Below are 14,883 nucleotides of genomic sequence, written 5' to 3'. Positions count from 1 at the left end.
CTCCACCATCATTCCTGGACTTCACAAGATACCCCTCACCCCCCAAGAGCCAACCAACGCCCACTATTCAGCTGGAAGCAGTCTTTGAGAGAAGCGTCGCCCCCCGTACCCAGTCAACCACAATTTTTTCTTTTTTTTTAAAAAATAAGAGTCGGGAATGAAGGGTTTACAACACGCCCCCCACGGTCCCATTTACCAGGCGGACACTTCTGCCTAGCCATTTCCAGGTCAAAGCATCTCTCGTAGCCAGGATACCCGGCGGACCCGGACATCTCCGCCTAGCAAGTTCCGGCCAAGGCATCTCGCGTGACCAGAATCCGTGACGTTACATGGCTACGTAAGCGTGCAATGTGACCATGTGACCTACGCACACACATGGAGTAGTGACGTGACCTGGCCACGCCCCCAGCCGGTTTTTAAAGCGGAGTACCATATTCCCGGTTCTCTCTTCTCTCCTCTCCCTCTTCTCCACGCACGTGTCTCTCCCACAGGCCTGCACTCTCTGTCCCTTTATCTCTAATAAACTCTTATAAGCGGATTCTGTTGTGTTTCGTGACATTTCCTTGCAGGGTAAGAACACAACGCAGCTAAATAACTAACATAGGTAACCAGAGAGAGGACATTCCATAGTCTGGCAGTCATTACCTGATGATTACCTTATGACTCTGTACTTTTTATACTTCCTGGTTTCTGGAATGTGGACTGACCGGTTTCAGTAGCTCATGGCCTGTACCTAAAAGGAGAAATCTTAGGCCTTAGTTTTAGGGTGAAAGCATTTTGCTCCTATTTCTAAGATGGCTCATTTTGGTCTCACATTTCCCCCTTCTCGGTTGCCTAATGGAATCCAATCATGGGTTTTTGGGCAGTTACCTTGTAAGTATCCCTCTCTAATAATGGTCATGTATAGTTAGCCATCTTGTCTCTATGTCAGGGAGTTTCCTTTTGATCCAGTATTTCGGCCTTTTCTGAACAGGGAGCAAGGGACGATGTATTCTCTTCTGGAACTGCTTCGAGCTGGCATTGGGGTGCCTTTTTCAGGGCCCCCAAAAGGCTAAAAGGCTAGTCAAAGGCTGGGCAATGGAGCAATTGTCAGAAGTCTCTGACCCTGTAGAGACAGGGAACAATCACATTGGCTGGGCTGGTCCACATCAGCTCTTAGCAAGTCTGGAGCTCACAGTCATCTGGAGCAGTGGAGTCAGCAACTGAAACTTGGAGGTGTCTGCCAGCCATGTGGAAATCTGTTGAGACAAACTTAAATTAGGAACAGAAGTTAAAATTTATGAATTTATTTGGAACCCTTAGGCCCATACTCTTAGTAATTGGGAAAAGCAGGAGTCGCAAGACCATGAGAGAGGAAAAATACCATCTTTAGGCATAAGCTGCACTTATCACACATCTGGGATCCTTTTGGCCTCTGTGAAGTGGATCCAAGTTTTATGACTGTTTTAATCCTCTGAGGCCTACATGAACTATCTTACAAAATGACATAAAAGTTTTAGATACATTAGTATTGTCAATCTGTACTGAAATCCATGTCATAGACAAAGCAGGTAATGGGTATCTGTAAAACAGCAGAAGTAGACTCATACCTTTGAGTCCCAACAAGGACTACATATTTGGGTTAAAAGCTTGTGCATTTTCTTCTGTTCAGAGAGCCAGGTATAAATTGGACAGAGATTTTTGGCCTGATGAGAAGCACTTTTACGTTTATAAATAGATATATTTAGATGTCATCTAAAATAAATCTAAAATGTTGAGCTTGTGACTTAACAGTAAGTAGTCATTGCTCTACCAGCTCATCAGGACTCCTAAATGTTAAGCTCTGAATCATTATATAGAACAGGAGAGTAATCTGAAACATATCTCATCTTAGACTCATATCTGAACTTTTATGACTTACTTAAACTTTTATATCTTAGAACATTTTCTTCAAAGTGAGCTAACAACCTGGCTATAGCCTTGAAGAAGGATCTGGTTGTCTGATGCTGCCATGCTGACAATGTTAGACCTAGCCTAGCCATCAGTACTATCAGAGATCTGAGAAGGATAAACTATATCTGAGTGCAGACCAAACATCTTACAATCCTATAAATTACAGGGACCAATCCCTACCCAGGTCTCCATAGCGTTGGAGGCACCAGTCAGAACAGCATCAATATTCTTCTGCCATCAGGCCCATAAGGCAGAGTATTTTTCCTATGAAATAGGGACACAGAAGACTGACCTTTATTTGTCCAGACAAAAGGGTGCAATAAATTCCAGCGTCCTGCTGTTTGCCCACAGTTTGGACTGGGTCCTGGTGGCAGGCGTTGCATTGGGGCATCTTGCCCTGTGGTCAGTGTTGTCATAATGCAAACAGAGACATTGTGGTGCCTTGTACATAATCTTCTTTGGAGACTCTGGGTCACTGCTAGGCTCTGGAAGCCTGTCTGATATAAAAAGATTTTAGATCAACATTTAAATGCCATATTCTGCAGATCTCTGAAGTATGAGGGCTGTCCAGGTATATCTGAACAGATAAACCTTGTTTCTAATTACTTGTTTCAAGATCAACCTTGAAAACATGTGCAAGGGACTGAGTAAATGAGTAAACTTATCCCTGTAATATTACATCAGTACCTACTTAACCTGACTACAATTAAAAAAAAACTTGATTATTTATGACTAACTATTTATGTTCTCTAATAGTCTACAATAAGTAGCCTAAAAACAATGCTTTTAAGTTGAAGCTCTTCTAGCATCAAATACGGGTTCAATAAAGAAACCAAAACAAAATATCAATATAAAACATATATATGTACCAGATTATCCAAATAACTTAGGCTTAACAAACTTAGCAAATACAAGGAGGCTAGACAACATTCTTAAGCCTGAACGTACCTTGGGTAAGGAGAAACATTTTTTAAGTCATTGGTTTTCAACTATCTCAATGTTACTTTATAACTGCAGTTTTGCCATTGTTGAATCTCAATGCAAACATCTGACATACAGATGGTCCTAGGCCACCACTGAAAAAGACTTTTTTCAACTCCCAAATGGTGAAGACTCATGGAGTCAGAAGCTATTTCAAGCCCCCTGTCAGACTGCTTAGGTCATTGTCTTGCTTCATCACAAGAAATGAACATCCCAGTTCCTGGTTAGCATTTGGAGCTTATGGCTATGACCCTAATTTTTAGCCTTTTATTTTAAGTCCAAACATTAACAATATAGAACATTTTATAAGCTGAAAATGTCCCGTAACCTTATACACTTAAATATTTTAAAAACTGTTCTTAAAAAGATTAAGATCTCTCAAATGTCTTCTGTAATATCAACAATAAAGTACCTTTTTTTTTGCTTTAAGGGGGAGAAAACATGGCATCATCATAATCTGTATAAAGTAAAAACAAGCTCCAAAATGCAAACAATCCCAAAGTTCAATATCTGGGGTTCATTTATAATCCTTTTGGTTCTTTCATTTTAGAGGCTTGGATGATTTCTTTGACCCTACCTTTGGCAGCACATACATAGCCTGCCTGCTCCATTTAATATGGCTGGTGCTTCCAGTGATCATCACCTGGCACTAGCATTTTTCAAAGCTGCTAAGGTCCACCACTGCAACTAGACTCTTTTTGGTACTCTAGTCGTGCCATACATTTGCAAACCTCAACTGTTCCCCATGATCCTTTTATGTCTTTAAAATAATTATCATTTTATTACATGGGTAAATCTTAAATTATAAAGTTTAGCTGCCAGAGCAAGGTATATTCCTGTGTATAAAAGCATTGATGTGTAGCTTTAATATTTATTAAGCATCTTATTTATTAAACATATGTTGCCATCTGTTTAAATTCTCTAGAAACTTGCTGCTGAACACTTGGTAAAGACATAAGCGCTTAGGTGTTAACCCGAGTAGATCTTTATAACCTTGGTAAAAGATGGCTGCTAGTCACATGACTGTCCATGAGGTCACCAGCCAAGATGGAGGAAGCCACGTGGTTGCTGTTTAAAGCACGTTTTTCTAAACAATAATTACTTGCACACATATGCACCAGTTGGATCCAAGTTATACACATACATATGTACAGTTAAAGCTTGCTTACATTTACACATGTAGTTAAATCCAAGTCACATATCTGTAGATGTAACCAACCATCTTATTAAATAAGAAACACAGAACCAATGTAAAAGAGAAAGCCAAGAGGTCAGATCTCAGAGCTAAAACCTTACCCTTCCTGTGGTGCTCCTAGTTCTCTGAAAGAGGCCTACTTCCTGTGTGTATGTTTTTAAATAGTCTTTCTGTTCTTCCTTCTCATTGGTTGTAAACCCAAACACATGACTGCCTCATCACTGCCTGTAAGTACAGCCCTCCAGGTCTTAAAGGCGTATGTCTCCAATGCTGGCTGTATCCCTGAACACACAGAGATCTATGGGATTAAAGGTGTGCACCACCACCGCCACACTCTTTCTGTGGCTCTAATAGCTCTGACCCCCAGGCAACTTTATTTGTTAACATACAATTAAAATCACATTTCATTACAAATAGAATACCACCATACATACCTGTCCACATACACACATACATAAGCAGTTTGCAGAATCATTAGCCATTTTTAAAATGAAAATCAACCAGGATTAACTTTTAAATTCAGTATTTGCAGGTATAAGAAACCATAACAAACAGTTTACATCACATTCCCTCTGAATTTCTACAACCTTCCATGTACCCTCAGTCTGTTCTTTTGATCCCTCAGACATTTACTCCAGACAAATTTCACTTTTTCTTTTCTTTCAAAACAGAAACTCTTACCAAAGTCTTTCTTGTGATTTCCCTCAGTAATCTAGAATATATTGTAAAGTTACAATATTTTAAACAAGAACAGAAATACATGCATATACCATAACAAGAATAACTCTAAATTTGCATCAGCGCTGTACCACAGACAAGAAACTGTTGGTTAGCCTTATAACATAGCCACAGTAGCTTAACAACCATAGGCAGTGACATTCCATTCTTGGAACCAGAACTTGGTCCGATTTTAGCCCCAGGGCAGGTCTTGGGAGCTCCACCCAACAGCATGGGCGATGAAGAGAACGAGAAGGTGTGCACCATGGGGACAAATGATTGCTGTTAACCTCAGATTTTCAAGTACAGGAGAAACCTCAGATTTTCAAGTACACGAGAACGGCAGGCTGAAAGTGACTCCATGCCCTGGCTGGGCCCACAGACTTGTAGGCCACTTCTCAGCTGTGACTCTGGAGGGGGAGTTAGTTCTCCACCAGCCCCGACCTGGTTCAGTCACACTCGGAGCTTCTCCAAGCTCCCGCTGGCTCCCCCCATCCCCAGTTCTGCCCCACAGTTTTCTACATCATAGGGCCCAGCCAGAACCTGTCAGCCATATCTGGGCCCCCATGGTGCTCACAGCCCACCCTAGCACACAGCCATGCCTAGGTCCCATGAAGCCTCTGGGCTGACCTGGCTGCCACCACATCGTGCTGTAAAGCCTCCACTCCACAGCTCTCAGAGCACTCTGTGCTCCTGAACCCACTGTGTCTAGGCCCTGTGATGCTCACAGGCTGCCTAGCCCTCTCAGTGGCACCCTGGGTCCCCAAAGTAGCAGCTGTGCAGCCGCTGCCTGGGGGACTCATTGCAGAGCTTTCTGCCACCTGCTGCCTGTGCTCTGGTCAGAGAGAGAGCGAGGAAGCAAAGGGAGAATTTGGTTAGTCTGTGCCAGCTCAACCATCAAAGGGGCCTCCATCCCTTCTGCTGGCCATCCGGCCCACACGTCCCAACACATACACAAGTTCAGGCATAAAACAGGCGCACATATGGCCACAGTTCTCACACACTTATACATTTATATAGGTAGGGCATTCTAACAGAAAGTCAAAACTTTTTAGCAGAAATATAACAAATCACACTGACAAACAAGATAGGCATACAAAAAGGAAGAACAAAGGCCCTACAGATGGTCCAAGCAGATGGGAGTCCAGAGAGGAAGCCTCGATTATGCCAAAGACCGTATGGATGGGACAGGGACAATTCAACAGAGTCTCCCAATCTCCAGAGTTCACAAAACAGATGGACCCCTCACAGGTGTCCAAACAGACAGACCCCTCACAGGTGTCCAAATAGACAGACCCCTCACAGGTGTCCAAACAAATGTACCCCTCACAGGCATCCTCTGATGGGGGGACCTGTGGGGACCCTGAGTCCTGATGAGGGGTTGGGACATGTCCCAACTCCTCCAGGGTCACCTTACAGGTGCATCTGCCAATGTGAGAGCCTGTCAAATTCAACTGCCGGCTTCGGATAAGAAAATGAAAGTAAAAGGAAAACAAAGACAAGAAAATGGAGCACTTTAACCAATGGGTGCAGATGAACCTCTTAGGGGTCCCAGTGGGGGGTCTCTGGGGATCCCGGACAGGCCCCCAAATGTTGTGCCCAAATCGCGACCCCCAGAGAGATCACTGAAGACAAGCATGCCAGAATGCAAAGCAAGGTTTAATTCAGGATATCCAAAGGCAATACAAGCCTAGGCAGGGACTTCTTCCAATACATCCAACACAGTAGAGGCTGGAGGAAGTGCCCATCTCTGTGCAAACTCAGGTTTTTAAGGCAAAAACCACAAGAATACATCATTTAGGGGTGCTAGTATGGGTACAATTCTGATTGGCTCGCTTCTAGGGACTTTCTAGAAATCGTGGCTTAATCTTACTTCTAAGGGGGTGGTTGTCTGCCACCATTTCTCATTGGCTGCCCTCAGGTTTGGACATTTCTATGGTCAGTTACCCTGGAAACCAGGATTGGAACATTCTTTGGTCAAATAGTTACCTAGGTAACCAGAGAGAGGACATTCCATAGTCTGGCAGTCATTATCTCGTGAATACCTTGTGACTCTGTACTTTTACACTTCCTGTTTTCTGGAATCTGGACTGACTGGTTTCAGTAGCTCATGGCCTGTACCTAAAAGGAGAAATCTTAGGCCTTAGTTTTAGGGTAAAAGCATTTTGGCTATATTTCTAAGATGGCTCATTTTGGTCTTATAGTACAATTTTGATTGGCTTGCTTCTAGGGACTTTCTATAAATAATGGCTTAATCTTACTTCTAAGGTGGTTGCCCGCTACGATTTCTCATTGGCTGCCCTCAGGTGGGGACATTTCTATGGTCAGTTACCCTGGAAACCAGGGTTGGAACATTCTTTGGTCAAACAGTTACCTAGGGAACCAGAGAGAGGACATTCCATAGTCTGGCAGTCATTACCTGGTAATTACCTTGTGACTTTGTACTTTTACACTTCCTGGATTCTGGAATCTGGACTGACTGGTTTCAGTAACTCATGGCCTATTCCAGTAACTCATGGCCTGTATCTAGAAGGAGAAATCTTAGGCCTTAGTTTTAGGGTGAAAGCATTTTGCTCCTATTTCTAAGATGGCTCATTTTGGTCTCACAATAGTACTAGAAGTCACTTTTTATGCTGCTGGAGAAGAGAAATGAATAAAAAAGAAAATCAAAAGAAAACTAACCAACAATAACCTTTGTAACATTGTATAGAACACATTTAATGAATCACAAACTCTTGATCAGTTTGGGACTCCCAAGGAATGTCTCTCCTATGGGGTACATTTCAAGTTTGTCCTAACGTATTTTGGTCCCTTAGTAATGTTAGGGTCAGGAATAATTGAACTTTATTTTAGCAGTTACTCTATTTCTTTTCATCCTAAATAGACATCTGTAATTGGGGGATTTCCTTTTTTAAAAAATTCTTTCTGCTCTATTGTTTTCTTTATTCATAGACTTCAGAAATCTTGTACTTTGTGGTTTAGAGAAGTGACCTGGGATTCTTCTCATGTTCTGACGTTTGTTTCAGAATTCATGTAGTCTTTTATTATTTTTTTATTTATTTTTATTTATTTATTTATTTATTTATTTATTTATTTATTTATTTATTCTTTTTATATACCAACCATTGTTCCCCTCCCTCTCCTTCTCCTGCTCCCTCATCCACCTCCCCTACCCACCCTCATCCCTTCCTTTTAGGGGATAAGGCCTCACTTGGATAGTCAACACAAGCTAATACAACATAAGTCCTGGTCCCATGCCAGGGGGTCCACAAGCCACACAACTGTCACCCTCATTCAGTCTTCTTGGTACATTGTCCTACTTCAGACTTGCACTTTCAAGTCCAGTTCAAGGTTCAATGTAAAAATTCAGCCAGAATTTCACTCTTTCTAACTTCTGCTTGTGACAACTTCACAATTTCATCAGCCCGTAGGCTAGTGTCTTGGCAAATTTTGTTCCTTTTGTTTTCCTGTATCCATTTTACTAAAAGACTTGCTGAATCCTCTCTTACATTGTCTTTTTTATATTTTTTGTTTATCAGAACTTCTCATAGTGTTACTCTTAATTCAGGGAACTTCCTTTCCCTTTCCTCCTCTCTTCCCTTTCATTTCTGCTTTCATATACTTCCTCCTCACTCCCTGTCTCTCACCATGTCTTCTCTTCCCACTGCTGTAATTGCTCTGCACCTCATGCTACTTCCCCCTCTCTAGTGCTGATCATTTCTCCAGTGTTCTCAGGCCATTTCAATCTTTCTGAGTCCTCTAATGTTTCAGTTTGTGCCACAAAAGAATAAAACCTTTTAATGGCTCCCAATGCCATTACAAAGGGAACAGGACCTAAATTGTGGCAGTTCAGACCTTATTATACTGCACTGTTACAAATTTCTTTCTGATCTCAGTATATGCAGCTATTGTGTGGGAAAAGACACAGGATACTCTCAGTGTTCTTCAGAAAAGCAGGGTGATATTCATGGATGAGAACTATGACTTTTTATTTTTCTGTCTTCTGATCTTAGTAACTCCAATCTGGAGTTACCTTTGATGGCCTCTGGGTGTTGTCTGTGGCTGTACATTCTTTATAGATGTCATCTCTCTCCACCTTCATGGCTATAAATAAGAGCATTGGCACCTAAAACTTCTTTGTGAGCAATATTACACATATGATATGTATGAAAGAAGATATTATCAGCAAATATATAGGATTTTATCTACTGATGGGAAGTATAATGAATCCATTGTTTATTGGACAGATTTGATTTTCTATTTGGAGAATGCCCAAGTTAATAGGAAAAAAATGTATGTAAATCTGGAGCACAGGTGGGATGAAGGAAGAATGGAAAATAATGGAGGAGGAATATTGAGTTGGACACAATATGGGAGGGCAATAAAGATGGGGTGTAGCTAGAGTTTTCTGGCCTTGCCCAGAGTCAGGACAAATCTCTGTCACCCGCCAGTCCCACAGCCTCTCAGACCCAACCAAGTAAACACAGAGACTTATATTGCTTACAAACTGTATGGCTGTGGCAGGCTTCTTGCTAACTGTTCTTATTGCTTAAATTAGTCCATTTCTATAAATCTATTCCTTGCCACGTGGCTGGTGGCTTACCGGCGTCTTCACATGCTGCTGGTCATGGCGGCGGCTGCAGTGTCTTTGCCTCAGCCTTCTGCTTCCCAGAATTCTCCTCTCTCCTTGTCCCACCTACTTCCTGCCTGGCCACTGGCCAATCAGTGTTTTATTTATTGACCAATCAGAGCAATTTGACATATAGACCGTCCCACAGCACTTCCCCCCTTTTTTTTTTAAAAGGAAGGTTTTAACTTTTACACATCTCCAAAGTCAGCTTGGTATATTTGGGAATTTGGGCGTAGCTTCTCTTACTACTTCCTGCTGGAGGGGGGCGCTGTATCTTATGGGGACACAAAGAAAATTTTAGGATCATGGAGTAGTCCGTGAGACTGTATCGTCTGAGCCAGTTGCCTTGAAAGGATTCTGGATGTTGGATCATCTGGGCCATGGTGTCATCGGAGACCTTTCAGGTGGTCTTGGCTGGTCAAACCTGATGTATCTTAATCTGGAACAAATCCATAGTCTCTGGCTTTCTGTAGAAACAAAAGCAGAACCTCTTTTCCAAAGCAACCTATCCTTACATCCAAATTTTGAAGTCAAAGTACCTTTAAAATATACATTTTGGCATAACTCAACAGCTTTTGCAATCAAATGTTTTTCTTTAGTTATGAATATCAAAGAGAACATAATCCAGATTCTCTGTGTGGTAGCCATCTTTATGTGGCTTATGTTTTATATTACCTTGAGCCTATTGCTTTAAACTACAGCCTTCTTAGTACTGTGGCTGCTGGCTCCGCCCACTTCAGCTTCCCAACATGGCGGTGGTACGTTTTCCGCCAGCTCTGGGAGCCATCAACTCTCAGAAATAGTGGGTCTATGCTTCTTATCAAAGCAGCGTGTAGCCCAGAAACCTCTTTTTGTTTTGTACTAGCAAAGGCTAAATCCACCATGCAGCTTAATGTGCCACTTGCAGAGGCCTCGTTCCTGCCATACTGCAAATCGAGCGCACACTCCAGGAACCCGCCAGGAACTCAAACCGGCAGCTGCTGCTCATTTAAGAGAGACAATTAGGAAGCTGTTTTTAGCTCTGTTTTAGAATCTTTTCTCAGGTTTTAGGTGGAAACTCTTGCCCTCTCGTTGGGCGCCATTTGTAGCTTTAGTTTTCCTGCCTTGCCCAGAGTCAGGACAAATCTCTGTCACCCGCCAGTCCCACAGCCTCTCAGACCCAACCAAGTAAACACAGAGACTTATATTGCTTACAAACTGTATGGCCGTGGCAGGCTTCTTGCTAACTGTTCTTATTGCTTAAATTAGTCCATTTCTATAAATCTATTCCTTGCCACGTGGCTGGTGGCTTACCGGCGTCTTCACATGCTGCTGGTCATGGCGGCAGCTGCAGTGTCTCTGCCTCAGCCTTCTGCTTCCCAGAATTCTCCTCTCTCCTTGTCCCACCTACTTCCTGCTTGGCCACTGGCCAATCAGTGTTTTATTTATTGACCAATCAGAGCAATTTGACATATAGACCGTCCCACAGCAATGGGGACTTTCATGAGCGATGATTAACATTAAGATCTTTGAGGCCCTCTGGATAAGTGAGAGACAGTTGATTAGCTTGATCTGTTTGGGAGGCATCCAGGCACTGGGACCAGGACCTGTCCTCAGTGCATAAAGCTGGCTGTTTGGAACCTGGGGCTTATACAGGGACACTTGGCTCAGCTTGGGAGGAGGGGACTGGACCTGCCTGGACTGAACCTATCAGGTTGAACTCAATCCCCAGGGGAGTCTTTGCCCTGGAGGAGATGGGAATGGGGGTTTGGGCTGGGAGGAAGGCGAGGAGGGGCGGGATGGGCGAGAACAAGGAAACCCGTGGCTGATATGTAAAATTAAATTAAATTATAAAATTAAAAAAAAGATCTTTGAGAAAGTCATTTGTAATCCTACTACACTGTAAGCTTATTAATATATATTCATGGATTAAAAAGGATTTAAATGATATTATCCTAAAATTGGGAGACAGTGTTCCTCTTAGACACTATATGCTATCAAAGAAAAACTGAAATTCAGGAATGAGCTACATTATTGGAGTTGTTTGCCACTTGTGTTCCTTAGAACCTCCCCATACTACAGGCTAACATCACTGCTCTTGGTTATACCCATTACATGATGGTGAGATTTGATGGCTGAGATATCATATATTCAAGTCATAACATAGGGAAATAAAGCTTGTATCTGCCTAGAAGTTTCATCCTTATTATCTAGCTTCTGTAGTGCTTAAGGTCCAGGCAGGCTATCATAGGGAAATAGTAGTAATTAATTACACATAGCTGTGAATTCTGAGATACAGTAATCGCTGACCTGGCAGAATACACACTCTACTGCTGTTTTGGTACAAGTGTTGTTGGAGTAACCAATAAATTTCTTTTTGGATTTTAGACTTGCCCTACAGACAGAGCTCATTCCTAGAGTAATTCGTGGGGCAAACTACCTGAGACTAGATAGGTTATACTTCTAGGGAAGTACTGTTTTTCTGCTTTGGATATAGAATTAAACTGACTTCTAATAAATTTCTATTATACATGTACCCATAGATTTTAGTGCATCTCTCAACCTTTATCAGAAATGCTTCTTTTGGCAATAGATAGTGATTAACACAGACATTCATAACTTGGAAATAGGCAGAGAATAAGAGTCTGGGAGTGCTGAATCCTAAATGGGACCTCTACATCATATTCCTTCTCCCAAGCCTAAGTGGTCATGAGTGAGTTAGGGGTGGAAAGATTGTAAAGCCCAGAGGTGATAGATAACTTCACTGAAGCATTGTTTTCAAGACTCAGTATGTTCAATGCTCAAATAAACTCACAGTGGTTGCAACAGTATGCATAAAACCTGTATAAAATCAAACTTGACAAAATACAGACATTGAAGGAGGATATGATCATGAAGCTCCACCTCAAATATTGTCAGTTGGGTGGCTACTAGGAGAATCATAGGCAGTTTAAAGTATAGGGCCCCAGAGAGGGTACTTATACTCACACAGATATCCCTACCTTTTTTCCCCCCTGGCTCTGCTGACTGAACTTACTGGGCTAAAATAATAAGGAAAAAAAGATAGTTTGGAGATTAATGGTAGGATTTTAGGGGAGGAATTTCAGAAGAAGGTTGTAGGGATGAATTTGATGAAAACACATTGTATATATGGATAGAATTTTCAAACAATAAATACAAAATGGAATTGTATACTTCCAATAAGCCAATGTCATTACTATTGAACTAGTCCCTAATTACCATGGCAATAAAATGTGATCTCTAGATGAAATTACCTGGTAAATATAAACTTTTCAACTTTTAATGAGGTTCCTAAGATTACAGTCTCATAAAATTCTCTTGAGTCTTAATCAGTTGGCTGTTTAGACATCAGTAGATTGTATTTAACAACCTCTGAGATAGAGAAAACAACCCTGGAAAAGTCAGCACCTGTAATAATGATCTACAATCGTGGCTTTTCTTAATCTCCAGAAATGATGGCTCTGACTTTGCCATCCACATTTAGATTCCCTCATCACCTGAAAGGCAAATGTAGTAACAACAGGAAAGAAAAAAATATATAAATGAAAGTGTATATATTTGGGTCTATGAACCTTTACAGGGGTCACACACACACAGTACTTGCCCATCTGTGAGAGCAGAGAAGTGTCTGTGAGGTCACTTATGACTTCCCCATATACAAGGGTAAGTACTGAATTGGATGCATGCTTGTTTTTCTTTCTCTAAACCATGCTGAGTTTTTGATGTGCCTTGTGTCTTCCTTTTTGAGATTATCATTGAACGTTAAGTGGGATGTGGTTTTCATGATAGCAGAAGAACATGGATGTTGCAGAACCAAAAATGGTCACTGATTCCCTGAATATTTTTCTCCAAAAATGGCCTTTCATTTATTTATGTTTATTTCTGTACATGAACTTCCATAAAATGTAGAAGGTAAAGTCACAGAGAAGTATGGGCTTGACTTTATCCTTTAATTTTGATTCTTAGTCCCATTTTAGTGGGGTAGTTTGGATAGGAATGGGATTTCATTTTAATGTTATGATTTTTACTGTTCTCACAGATATGACCCAGAGAAGAATGGCCTTAGGCAATGACTCTTCAGTGAAGGAGTTCATCCTGCTGGGCTTGACACAGGAGCCAGAGCTCCAGCTGCCTCTCTTCTTCCTCTTCTTGGCAATCTATGTGATCTCCACACTGGGGAACCTGGGCTTGATGGTTCTGATTGTTTTGAATCCTCACCTGCACACCCCCATGTACTACTTTCTCTTCAACCTTTCCTTCATTGATTCCTGCTCCTCTTCTCTCATAACCCCTCAAATCATGGTGAGTTTTGTGAAGCAGAACATCATCTCCCATGCTGAGTGCATGGCTCAGCTCTTTTTTTTTTTGCCTTCTTTATTATTGATGAATGCTACATTTTGACAGCCATGGCCTATGACAGATATGCTGCCATCTGTAAACCCTTGCTTTACCAGGTGACCATGTCCCATCAGGCCTGCCATTTGATGCTTGTGGGTGTGTATGTGATCGGGTTTGTGGGAGCCATGATCCATACTGGCAGTGTACTAAGTCTGACCTTCTGTGATGGCAACATCATCAATCACTATGTGTGTGATGTAGTTCCTCTCCGGAAGCTCTCTTGCACAAATACTGCCACCAATGAGCTGGTGGTTTTCATTGTTGTTAGTATCAATGTCATAGTGCCCACCCTGGCCATATTTATTTCTTACACCTTGATACTCTTCAACATCCTTGGCATCCGTTCTGCAGAGGGTAGGTCAAAAGCCTTCAATACCTGTGGCTCCCATGTAATAGCAGTTTCGCTTTTCTTTGGAGCCTCATCATTCATGTATCTTAAGCCGACTAGTTCATCTGTGGATGATGATAAAGTAGCTACCATTTTTTATACCATTATGGGCTCAATGCTGAATCCTCTCATCTACAGTTTAAGGAATAAGGATGTTCACATTGCACTGAGAAAAACTTTGAAGAAAAGGATTTTTTCCTAAGTAGAATCTGTATTTGTTCTGTAAGTAAATCTTAGGACCTGTGAAGCATAGGACTGGAAGAGTTGCTAATTTGTAGAACATTTGTTTCTGTGTGTGAGGTCCTGGATTTGACCCACTGTTTTCAAAATCTTCAATGAAAACAACAACTAAAATAACATCAAAATCCTAACAAGTGGTGAGAACAGTATGGAATTAAAACTATTTAACATTATACAAAATTAATTTAATTATCAAAAAATTCAGAAGTCAAGACAGTGAAGGGTATAGAGCATAGTCTATTTCTTAATTTTCCCAAATCACATGTATCTTTTTTCAATTTTGAAAACTGAACAACACATTTATGCAGCAATCTACCAGTATGTTACACTCTAAACTTAGATATCACCAGGATTTAAGTATACAAAGCGCTGGATGATATTATACTCAGAAATCATAAGATC

At 41.4% G+C, this 14,883-nt stretch overlaps 1 protein-coding gene across 1 annotated transcript; it reads left to right on the top strand.

The window, feature by feature from the left end:
* Positions 1-13,496: 13,496 nt before the first annotated feature.
* LOC114684951 (olfactory receptor 147-like) lies at positions 13,497-14,443 on the top strand. The gene is given in 2 exon segments (XM_028859500.1): positions 13,497-13,808; positions 13,811-14,443. Coding segments are annotated over 2 exon segments (945 nt in total).
* The last annotated feature ends 440 nt before the right edge of the window (positions 14,444-14,883 follow it).

The sequence above is a fragment of the Peromyscus leucopus genome, chromosome 7 (genome assembly GCF_004664715.2).
Source record: "Peromyscus leucopus breed LL Stock chromosome 7, UCI_PerLeu_2.1, whole genome shotgun sequence".
NCBI classification, from domain to species: domain Eukaryota; kingdom Metazoa; phylum Chordata; class Mammalia; order Rodentia; family Cricetidae; genus Peromyscus; species Peromyscus leucopus.
The sequence above is the reverse complement of the archived record's forward strand: the minus strand, read 5'-3'. Positions and strand labels throughout refer to the sequence as shown.